The 12,648-nt window shown below is 41.4% G+C and overlaps 1 protein-coding gene across 1 annotated transcript in view; it reads right to left on the reverse strand.

The window, feature by feature from the left end:
- The window catches only part of Tcea1 (transcription elongation factor A1), a 33,604-nt gene extending 28,155 nt beyond the window's left edge, over nucleotides 1-5,449 (reverse strand). Inside the window, exon 1 of the mRNA XM_069990723.1 lies at nucleotides 5,190-5,449. Coding sequence (XP_069846824.1) covers nucleotides 5,190-5,252 — 63 coding nt within the window. The 5' untranslated portion in view covers nucleotides 5,253-5,449. The remainder of the gene's footprint in view (nucleotides 1-5,189) is intronic.
- Nucleotides 5,450-12,648: the final 7,199 nt, after the last annotated feature.

Here is a 12,648-nt window from a genome sequence, read left to right on the forward strand (position 1 = left end):
CTTAACAATGGAAGCATTAACAGCAAGGACAAGAAATTCAGGGGTTAGGGATGTCACTTAGTGGTGCAGCACTTGCCTAGCAAAGCCTGATGTCCAATTCCTAGCACTACAAAACCAAAAAACCTACCCAAAACAAAATACTATAAGCCCTTGATCTTATACCATTGCCCTTTCTATCCAGTAGCTCACCAGTGTCAGCTCTGCTCTATGAACTCAAGCACATAGCATTACCAAACAAAAAGCTGTATTCTATTTTCCCAATCACCTACCTCCAAATGTCAAGTCTTTTGCTATGGATAATGATGCAAGAGAAAGAAAAAACTAACTTCCAAAGCCATATTTCATTCACAGAACTGGCTGAAAAATAAAATTACACTGTTGGTTGGTATCCATTAACAGAAATAAGTGCTTTTACAAAATATGGTGTTTAAACTTGTACAGAAGCCCAGTATACACAAGACTAGTAGACAAACATCCCTCTTCACAAGATTTTTTTTTAAAAGGAGCAAGTAATACGGTACTTACAATTAAGTATGAGTTATATACATGTGACAGATTTAGATCTAAATCCATGTTCTTGTCATTTCCTAATTATAAGTACTTGTCAATGTTCCTTGACCTTTTCAAGCTTCAGCTTCTTATATATAGATAGGTGAGCATAATAAGTACACTGACCCAGAGTAGTAAGTGAAGTGGTCACATTCAATAACACAAATGAAATATCAAAACAGAAGAAAGGCGACAAGAGTGGTATAATCCTAATGATATAATCCTTAATAACTCAGGAAGTGTGAGGCAAGAGGATCTTGAATTTGAGGATGGCCCAGGCAAAGGTAGCACTAGATCCTGGCTCAAAAACAAAATACAAAAGAAAAGGAGTAGGGGTATGGCTCAAGTGGTAGAATACTTGCTTAACATTAGTGAGACCCTACTTCAATCCCTAGTACCTCATAAACAAAACAAAAGACCTGACACACATGAGACAGCTGATATACAGAAGTATTTACTTCTACTGTAACATTCTTAAATAGCCATAAGGCAGCATGTTAAGTGAGTATATTTACATTCGATGAGTTCAAATCTTAAGATTTTTTTGAAATTGCAAGGGTTTAAAAAAAATTTTTTTTTTGAGACAGTCACTGTAGCCCAGGGTAGCCTCTAACTTCCATTCTCCCTGCCTCAGCTTTATGAGTGCTGGGATTACAAGTTTTTTTTTTAATGGAAACACCAGCTGGACATGGTGGCACACACCTGTAATTTTAGCTACACAGGAGGTGGAGATAGAAGGATCATTAGTTTAAGACCAGCCTGGATTATACAGTGAATTCCAGGCCTAGGCTACATAGGAAGACCCCAACTCAAAAATAATAATAAAGAAAAATTTTAAAACACTATACAATTTTGAGTTGCAGCTCAGTTACAATTTTACTATGCCATGCCAAATTTGTAGTTTTACTATGCCAAGAGCACAAGGAAAGCAACAGAAGAAAAACTACATAAATTCACTTCATCAAAATTAAAAGTTTTGTACTACAAAGCACACTATCAAGCGTAAAAAGACATTTGCCACAACAGGTGACAATATCTGCAGATCTGATAAGGATCTAGTATTCAGAACATAAGAATGTAAGCCAGATATAATTGTGCATGTCTGTATTGGGAACACTCAAGAGACTGAAGCAGAAGGATCAAGATTTGGAGGCTAGCCTGACCTACAGAGTGAGTTCAAAGCTACATATCAATGATTGTCACAAAAACAAAAATGAACAAAAGAACAGAATATTATTACTTGACCAGTATGCATTGAGTCCCAGAGTAGACTCTAAACATCTACCTGAAACAACAACAAAAAGTAGGAGAAAGGGGCAATGGGGAAAACGAGGCAAAAGATCTGAAAATATTTCTCCAAAAAAGACACACAAATGGTCAACAAATAATGAAAAGATACCTAATATTTTCAAATGTAAGAAAAACTCAAATCAAAACTGCCAGATACCACCTTATACTTAGGAAAACTATAATAATAATTTTTTAAAAAACAGATAATATCATATGTTAGCAAGATGTGAAACTGGAACTCTTATGCAGTGCTGGTCGAATGTAAGTTAGCAAGATGTGAAATTGGAACTCTTATGCAGTGCTGGTCCAAATGTAAACTGGTGCTGTTGCTTTGGAAAGCAATAGTTTTTACTGGGAAGAGAGGAGGGAGCAGTTTCTCAAAAGGTTAAACAGGGCTGGGGAATGTTTGCCTAGCATATACAAAACCCTAGGTTCTACCCCCAGCCCAGCAAATTAAAAAAAAAAAATTAGACATAATTACCATACAATCCAGCAATTCTACTCCTAAGTATACACCCAATAGAAATGAAAAAATATGTCCATACAAACACTGGTACAGAAAAGTTCTTAGCACTATTCATACTGCCAAAAGTGGACCAGAAGTGGCTCAAGTGGTAGACTGCCAGCAAAAGGAGAACCAAAACAACACACAGTCAAAAGTGATAACAATCTAAATATGTATCAAAAGATGAGAAAACAAATGTGATATATCAATAAAAAGAAATGAGGTATAGATACAAGATATAACAGACTGCTCTTTAAAACATTGTACTAAGTATGGGAATATCACTATGAAATCCCCCATGTTGCAATTAATATACACTAATAAAAACAGGAGGAGGGCACATAGTACTAAGCCAGGGATAGTAATATACAGCCACAATTCCAGTTACACAAGAGACCCAGATAAAAAATTCAGAGTCTAGGGGGAGTTTGCATTTTCTCAATTCTTACTTTTAGAATGGGGATAAATACTTACCTTGTAATGTTGTGAGCAACAAATGAGGTAAAGTAGATAAGTACTATCCTTAGCAAAATACCTGAATCAGATTAACAGCCCAGTGGTAGCTGTTTTTGTTTTAGTGTAGTATCTATAGAAGTATTAAGACAAAACAAGATCCAATAATAGCATTCGAACTTGACAACCAGATTTCATTTGCAAAGTGTAAAACAAATACAAAAAACAATTTTTAATAGCTCATAGCTGGACAATACTGGTTCATACTTGTAATCCTAGCTACTCAAGAGGCTGAGATCTGAACAGCAAAGTTCTGAAGCAGTGCAGACAAATCTAAGAGACTCATCTCCAGTTAACCAGTAAAAAGTTCATTTGTTTGGCAAGGTGAATTATACAATCTCAGTTTAGGAGGACGAAGCAATAATATTCCACATGAGCTTCGGAGACCCTTGTGCTACACCTAACTAGACACTATCTCACCAAGAAAAGGGAAGAAACCAAAACACCAACTCAAGAAAATCAGAAACTACAGATTTAAAAAGGGGATGGGACAATATCTATCTATCTCCATCTATCTACCTCCCTCTTACCTATCTTCCTACCCTAAAGAGCTTCTGTCAAATACTTTGGGGAAGGGAAGAGTATCATCCTGCCCTTTCACTATATTTCATCAGCCTGTTAGTTTCAAATATAAGTGTGTGTGTGTGTGTGTGTGTGTGTGTGTGTGTGTGTGTGTGTGTGTGTGTGTGTGTGTGAGTTTTACCTTTTATCTTTTTCAGAGCAAGTCTTCATAATGAAGTTTTGAACTATCAGAAAACTTAGATTTGAGATGAAAATAGAATTTAAGGATTACTGGGGCTTATGCACTCTTTCTTTCCCAGATGGATTACAGGGAAAAAAATGAAATACCCAACACAGCCCTTTTTCCCCCCTCCAAACTTATTTGTGGAAGTCTAAAGACCTTCGGGTAGAGAAAAAAAATTCCCAAATGAATCAAAGTAAAAGCAAATCATTTAAGGTGGGTGAATGAAAGGGCTAAATCGGTAAGAAAAAAATAAATGGCCTCGGTTCATATATGGAACAGAAAACAAACAGGAACTACTTTAAATGGCCCAAATTGCAAATACAGATTATCAGGGCATGAAATTAAATGCTGGGCAATGCACCTGTTGAAGGAAGAGGAACAGAGGACGTTAGAAGCCCCAAGGATTTACTATTAACACTAATTCCTAGTCTGGCAGTGATGCTGTCCATTAGAAGACTTGGCTTCTGACTTAATCCACACCTCACAGTAAGTGCTTGTCTTAAACAGGAGAACTTAACCTCTAAATCAGTCTCTTAATCTGGAAAAGAGACACATTTTATGTGCCCATGTCTGTGTTGTGAGTTACAAAAGCATTCTGCACAGATGGTTTAACTCTATAGCGCTGTATGAACCTGAGCAACTCTTCCATTTTTTTTTCATATTAGCATGGTGTGGAATTTACTTCATAGATGGGAGATAATTATTTCACGTATTTGTTCGATGTGCTAACACAGAGTAACACACGTTCAGGTGAAATTGTGGCAGTTCAAGCTCAGTAAAAGGCTTGCAAGTGGCATTCACAGGTAGACAAAAAAAGAAAGAAAGAAAGAAATGTAGTGTGAGGACCTCGTATAAACCATAAAGAACGTGGCCACATAAGTACATCCAGGGCAAGATGACAGTACCCAGAAATGAAACTTGTCTGGATCTCGTTTACCCGCAGCAGCAGCACCGTGGTTTCAATATACTCTTACCAGAGCTCTTTGTATTCTATCCCTGTGGAGATCCCCTTGTTTAAAACAAAAAAGGGGGATGGGGGGTGTGCAAACAAACGAAAAGAAGAACAACAACAACAGAAAGTTTAGCCACTTTCCAAGAGCCCGGAAAATGTATTTCTTAATTCTCTGAGTGCTAACTGTGCCTGCAGCACAGCTGAGACAGCCCGTGCAAGCTCGGCCCCGATGGGGAGACTCACGTGTGAGCACCCAGACGTCGGGTCACCGCTCCCCCCCGAACGCTGCCCCGTCCGCGGCCGAGGCTGCGGCCGGCCGCCGCCGGGGCCTCCGCTCTCCAGCCTTTCGGGCACCTTCTGCTGGGTAGTTTTTACTACTCTGGGAGTTTAGCCTCGCAGGGGAAACGGGCCCCGATTCCTAACTCAACGGGGCTCTGGCGGCGGTGCCAACCAGGAGGGAAGCCGCGGGCGGGCCGGGCCTGGGCGCGCGGGCCCGGGGCCGGGCACGGCCGCCCCTCGGCGGACGCGGACGCCGGCTCGCGCTGAGAGGACCCGGGCCGGCGGCGTGGGGCCGGGGAGACGCCGCGGGCTGCGGCTCGGCCCGGCCTCGCTCCCGGCCCACCCGCCGCACTCACCGCGTTCTTCTTCTGCACCATCTTGTCCATCTTCTTGGCAATGCGAACCACCTCATCCTCCATGGCTCCGGCAGGCCTTCCCCGCAGCCTGCCAGCTGGGGACAAGAAGGAGGCGACGCGAGCACTGAGAAGGGCAGGAAGCGAGCCTCGGCGGTCTGGTCCAATCCGGTCCGGTCCGGTCGACGACTCCGGTACCTCAGGCCCGGGCCCAGGCCCTTCCCCTCACAAGCCAGCCCGCGGCAGCCGTGACAGAGGCGAAGGCTCCGGCCCGCAGGCAGTGCCAGTCGAGCGCCGCGCGCCTCGAAAAGGCGTGACCAATCTACCGCCGAGGGTGGAGGGGAAGGGGCGGGGAGAGCCGAGACTCCCGCCGGGTTAGCCTCTGTTCTCCGTTCCCGCCCACGGGGCTGGGGCGAGTCCTGAGGCGCGGCTCCCGCCCGCGGGAAGGGCGGGGGCGGGGGACGGAGGCTGAGCGTTCGTCTCGGCGCCCCGCGAGATTTCGCCTTCAGGTCTCTTCCCGAAGGGTGGGGTGGCAGAACCCGCCGCGGCCCGCGAGACGCGCAGACCTTTGGCGCGTTTTTAAACGTGTGGGAACCGAGCTCCTTCGCCAGGATAGACAGCCACGGGGCGCCGAAGGGATCCCGTTCCCCAGTGTGTCCCCCATGTGCCGCAGATTGGACCCCAAGTCCCCCCCCACGAAACGTTGACGTCGTTTGAAACCTCCTTGGCTGAGACTTAAGCTCGGAAAGCGCGTTCTGCGGGTAGTTGCGTGGTACGGGAGAAACGCCAGAGCGAGGGTGGAACGGACGCGTCGCCTGCCCGGGGGAATGGACCGGGAGGCTGACGCGGCTGCAGCCGCAGGCCGGGTAGAAGATTCCACGCGCGCCGTCACGTGGCGAGGCCCACGCGCGCTGGTACAGCAGTTACCCATTCCCAGTTGAGTTCCCTCCGGTGAAGGCTCACCCACCGATGACAGGCTTTCCCTGCCGACGGGACGGCGAGCCCCCTCGCTCGGTCTCTCTCTGCGGAGGAAGGGTCGTTTAGACTCTTTTCCTTAAGTTATTTCGTTTTATTATTACCTTGAACTCCTATTGAGGTAAGAATTTGGAAAATAACAGATCCTAAGGTGCTCTTTTTCTTCTTTTGAGGTTTGGCTTGTCAAATTCTAGAACTAGACTTCCTTTGTCCAAAAAGCAAATACAGTGTTCATGTAGGACTATTGGCCAGATAATTGTATTGTTCCCATATCCACTCTGGTTGAATCTCCTCTTGAGCATCAATTATGGTCATTTAGTGACTACTAGAATTCTTTTTAAATTATGTCACTTTTGTGTTTTCTCCTAATAATAAGTCACTTTTCGGGGGGAAGTGTCTGTCATAGGTCTTGAACTCTGGGGCTGGGCTCTGTCTTTGAGCTTTTTGGCTCAAGGCTAGCACTCTACCACCTTGTGCCACAATGCCAATACCCACAGCACCAATTCCAGTTTTCTGGTAGTTAATTGGAAATAAGAATCTCAGCAACTTTCCTGCCTGGGCTGGCTTTGAACCATGATCCTCAGATCTCAGCCTCCTGAGTAGGTAGGATTACAGGCGTGAGCCACCAGTGCTTAACACCTTTTAGTGTTAAATCTCAAAAATAATCTCCAAATGAAGACCATGGACATTAACCATTACCATTTTAACAATATTGTCTTCCAATCTATAACAATGGCATGTCATTCCATTATTGTAAATCGACTTTAATTTCTTTTGGTAATGTTTTATCCTTCAAATTTTTTGAATTATTAGCTTTAATAGAGCTTTTAAAGGACTTTCAATGGTATCGAATTTTTTTATATAAGGTTGCCTCATTTGTAAACAGCTTTTCTTAATTCTTTGCGATTCCTTTTCTTTTTTCTTGCCAATTTCTGTCAAGAACTTTCAGTACACTGTTGAATGAAATAGGCAGACAACAATCTGTTAGAAAGCTTTCCATCTTTTACCATGAAGTATGATGTTAGCTGTGAGTTTTTCAGACACCTTTCATGTTAAGGACGTTTTCTTCTCAGCTAAGCATTTCTATCATTACTGGGTATTGGGTTTTGTCAGATGCTTTATCTGGATTAGTTGATATTCATTCTATATTAAACTATGATTATAGACCTAGAGATTTTTTTTTACTAGAATTTCACTGAAGAGTTTTATGTCTATATTGATTAAAGATTGTGGTCTGGAGTTCTTTGGATGGTTTTGTAACAGGTGATACTGGTCTCATGGAATGCATGAGGAGATGGTCTTTTACTTTAAAAGTGTTGAAAAGTATTGTCAAAGGAAAAAATAACAACTTAGTCTCACTTGTTCTTATTTTCTACTATATCTTACATGTAATTTTCTATAAAGTAGAGTGTTCTAATAGGCTGGGCAGGAAAGGTGACTTTTATGAGACAAATGAAAAGAAAAGCTATGAAACGGGCGTCACTGGCTTACACTTGTAATCCTAGCTACTCAGAAAGCTGAGATTATGATTTGACGCATGCAGAAGTTGAAAAAATGAAAGCAGATTGTTCATTGAAAAATTGTTTTTCTTACATGATGGGATGGAATGACAGAGCAATAAGTAAAAATGGGCAATTTTTTGGTACAAGAATTAAGGACAGAATTTCATTATCATGCTAATTGTACTGGTCTGTTTGGGAAATTTGGCTGATTTCTCCCTAGTCCTGAAGTTTAGCAATGTGAAATAAACACTCTGATTTGGTAACTAGAACTTTAGCACGAGCAACTCCATTTTGATTTTTGGCCTGGTCTATTGGGATCTAGTGTCAGAGTTTAATACAAAACAATGGTTTATAATTTTTATTAACCATTCTTTATTTGATGGAATTTACTACTGAAACCCTCTGATCTTAGGCTTTTCTTTATTGGTAGTTTTTATGGAGGATCCCCATTTAGGGAGACATGACAGAAATACCAGGGTCCAGGTAAAATGCAAAATAGGCCAGATGAAATACAGATGTAAAAACTAAGCTCTCAGGATTTTTATGCATGTGCCAAATTCAAACCATGGTCTGAATTCTGCCACGGAAAGGTAGATAGCCAATCAGCAAAATTCCAGCTATCCCCATAAAACCTGTACCCAACACCATAATGGCACAGCAGCAGTAACAGCAATAACAGTGCTGTTCTTTACCTAGCTGCCCAGCATTTTTCTCTAATAGTGTCTCAATAAACTTTTCCTTCTCTTATTCTAACCCAATGGTTTTCACAATCTCTTGGCTTTTTTTTTGGCTAAAGACTGGCACTTGAAGGAAAGACTTGGAGGACTTATTTTATAACAGGACCTTTAGTAATACTACTTAGATGTGGAAGAAACTTCAGGTCTCTGGACAGGATGACTCCATGGTGAGACCCAAGATTTCCTCCTCTCAGGTTTCTGGAACTAATCACTCTTAGGAGTAAAGGACCTAAAATTTCTATAGACTCTTTGGTAGAATGACCTACTTCTGAAAATGCAGATCTCTGGCTAGGGCAACTGGTGAAACAAAAACAATCAGGGCAAAAGGACTGCCTGCAATCTGTAAGAGTGAAGAGCCTGTCATCTCTGTTTCAAGTCCTCACTGCCAATCCAAGAGAGAATTCTAACTCTTTCATACTTTTACTTCCATACCCTATCAACTCCAAGGACTTTATCTCTGCCCTACAGAAGGGTGCTGCTGCCATGTATAAGAAATGTTGATGCTAGAGGTGAATAATGGTTGTTCATTGTCCCTCCTTTTCTCTGGTCAGAGCTAGTCTAGACCTAGTACTTTGACTTCAAATATTGGGGTCCTCTCAACCCTGAAATTGCACTACAGGGGTCCACTCATCCTTGAGAATGTTCTCCTGATTTTGGGGTCCCTCTGATTAAAGAGGATACCCCACTAAGGGTAACACACCCAATTCTGTCCCCCATGTGCATCTAGGCCCCTTTTCTGCTGCTGGAATGCCCACTGACAATCCCTTTTCCAATGTAGGATAAGCCACATCCACCCACTTAAGACTCATTCTTGGGGCACATTTTCCAATACTGAGCTAAATTTGATGCCTTTTTTTTTTTTGTAATGTGGCATGGCTGGTTTACAAACTGTCAGATTGAGAAATCTGCCTTCAGAACTGCATTCTTAACTGTAGCACCATTTTACAACTTTTCTGCCACAATTTCTGTAAATGTTCTGAGATTCCTTCTGTTGAGGCCTCATGTTCTGTCAGGATCAGGATTTCCAGAAAAGATGTCAAATGTGTCTGACATGAGTCCTCAAAAGTAAAGATTCCTTTGATACTCTAAATGATCCTAGCTTTCCATTGCCCTGTTTGCATGATCCAAACTGTTCATAGCCCTCTCCTGTCTTCCAGTTCCTAAGATGCATCCATTCTTGAAGACTTAAACTTTTTCTCAAATCTCTGGAGGCTTAGGTAGGCACTCTAAACTCTGCCGTATGCAGACAACTATGAGTTTCTGTCCCCTTCACATACTAAGTCAGGACAGCCATTTAATGCCCAAGTTTTCAAACTCCACAAAGATCCAATGGATCTTTTTTCAACTCTGTGATATGTTCCCCCCATCCCTCAAAATTAAACATCTCTTTTTCCCCCCCTCTAGAAACTTCTATTACTCTTAACTTTCTGGACAGACTTTGCATTTTGCCCTCTGCCCAATGGAGTCATTTGCTCTCCTCAGATATTTTTTGTGTTGCTGGTTAAAATCCAGATGAAAAAAGTTTCTATTTGTGTTATCATGTTACCCAAGCTATCAAAAATTAAAGGAAATAGGACTGGAGGTGTGGTTCAAATGGTAGAGGGCCAGTCATGAGTGAAAAAGCAGAGCAAGAAGACAAAGTCCTAAGTACTGGCACTAGAATTAATAAATAAGTGAATAAATAAGTAAATTTCATTTGAAAATATTAAAGGAAGCACAGTCTAGTTTGGAAGGAGAACTTCTTAAATTGGTTCTATCACCTTTTTCTGGGAATCCCCCCGCAAAAGAAATTCCCATTTGTTTGTGTTTTCCACATTTGATTTGTGCTTATAAGTTGTATATAGCATGGCTTATATTTCATCTGAAAGTCTTTTGGAAAAATCTTGTGGTTGCCTCCCCTAGTGGCCATACTCCATAGAGACCATCTCTCTTCCATGATGACACTTGGATGTCATCTTATTCCCCCCCTAGGGAGAATTGTAATTAACCTCTGGCCAAAAGATCTGAGAATACACTAAATTAATATACTTGTTTATTGGTAAGATTTTTGTACACTAGTCTATCAATCATCAGGCAAAACTTCATTTGTCTCTGGAAATGCACAAAATATCTGGCGTGGTGTTGTGGCTGATTTTCATCAGAGGGGTCAGTCGTGGGGCTTGAACTCTGGGCTTGGGCACTATCCCTCAGCTCTTCAGCTCAAGGTGAGCGCTCTACCACTTGAGCCACAGCACCACTTCCGGTTTTCTAGTGGTTTTTATTGGAGGTAAGAGTCTCATGGGGACTTTCCTGCCTGGGCTAGCTTTGAACTGTAATCCTCAGATCTCAGCCTCCTAAGTAGCTAAGATTACAGGCATGAGCCACCAGCACCCGGCCTGAGGGCTTTTTCTAATGTATACTTCACTCCTGTGTATGTCATACATATGTATGTGCAAATATCTTTAGAAATATTTCTTAAAAGTACTATAAAGTTAATATATAAAAAGTTATAAATAAGCCGGGCGCTGGTGGCTCACGCCTGTAATCCTAGCTACTCAGGAGGCTGAGATCTGAGGATCGCGGTTCAAAGCCAGCCCGGGCAGGAGAGACCATGAGACTCCTATCTCCAATAAACCACCAGAAAACCGGAAGTGGCGCTGTAGCTCAAGTGGTAGAGCGCTGGCCTTGAGCTGAAGAGCTGAGGGACAGCGCCCAAGCCCAGAGTTCAAGCCCCACGACCGACAAAAAAAAAAAAAAAAAAGTTATAAATATATAAAAATTATTCTCCTAAGAAAAAATAGAAATCTTATCTCAATCAGGTCTAGCTAAAATTTAGGCATTCAGATACTAATCCCCAAGCTCTGGACTAAAGAAAAAAGTGATCTTTTTAAAAGTCAAATGGAAGTCATGGCTATCTAATACCTACCAATAGGAATTAAATTTCAACCTATTAAGCTTGGGAATCAAATATTCAAACTATAGCATGATCCACGCACATCATTCATTTTGGTCTTGATTTCTTTACTATTTTGGTGTTTGGTGTGGGTTTTTTGTTGTTTTTTGTCTTGTTTTTCTGTATCGGGGCTTGACCTAAGGGCTTCCTGCTGTACCACTTGGGCCATGCCCCAGCATTTAACTCTTCTGTGTTGTTGATGTTGTTTTTCAGATACATAGAGCATTGGACTTTTTGCAAAGATCACCAATCAGACCATAGTTGGTCTTTTCTTCACCTGCTGAGAAGCTGGGGTTATAGGCATGTAGTACCTCACCCTGTCCTAAATTTTGTATTATTTTGCTTTTCACTAAATCTCAGTAGAGGTTTTGTTTATTCTGTTAGTAGTAACTTCTTCAAATCTGTTTTCTTTCAAATCTAGAAATTTTTCAGGCATTTTACCATTAATTATTGCTTGGTTTTCCTGCGGTTTTCATTCAGCTTTATATTGACTCTTATTTTTGTAGTCTGTTAACTTCCCTTCCCTTTGTTAAACTTGCTTCTGAGTAAATTACTCAGAAATATCTCAGTTCTCGGGTTTAATATAGTTTATATCAATCTTTTTTTTTATTGTGAAAATACTGTACAGAGGGGTTACAATTACATGGGCAAGATAATGAGTACATTTCTTATCAAGCCTTCTTATGTAGCCTCCTCCTTTGTTTCCCCTTCCCATCCTCCCCTCGCCCTCCCCACCCAATCCTCCCCCACCACCAAAGTTGTAAAGTTCGTTTTCCACATAAAGACTTGTACATCTCATCAATCTTTTTTTAAAGATCTTTTTAATGTAGGCATGTGTGCCTATCATCCCTTTTAGAACTGCCTTTGTTCTATACTATCTGTTCTAGTATGTTGTGTTTTCATTTTCATTTGAAAAAGCTTTGTCTTCAATATTTAGTGACTAGATTATTAAAAATCTGTAGTTTCTTTTAATTTTTAATTGTATTAGCTTCTTTTGATTTTTAATAGTACTATTACGATCTGATAAAATACATTATTTTTCACATTTGTAAAGACTTGCTTTATGGCCAAAATGTGATCTATATTAAAGAAAGTTTCATGGGCTGCTGTGAACATGTAGACCACCCCAGTTGGATGAATATTGTTAGTGTCTATCGTCAATTTAATTAATAAACTGTACTATTAATTAAGTACGTTGGGTTTTTATGGATGACTTACCTATTGATAAGACTGGAATGGGGGGAGGGCAAAGTTGGAGAGATGGGGAGGGAAGGGATAGTAGGAGAAAAACAAATGAGGGGGTAACAATGTGTTTG

Source organism: Dipodomys merriami, unplaced genomic scaffold (genome assembly GCF_024711535.1).
Source record: "Dipodomys merriami isolate MVZ:Mamm:240054 unplaced genomic scaffold, mDipMer1.0.p SCAF_4, whole genome shotgun sequence".
Taxonomy (NCBI): domain Eukaryota; kingdom Metazoa; phylum Chordata; class Mammalia; order Rodentia; family Heteromyidae; genus Dipodomys; species Dipodomys merriami.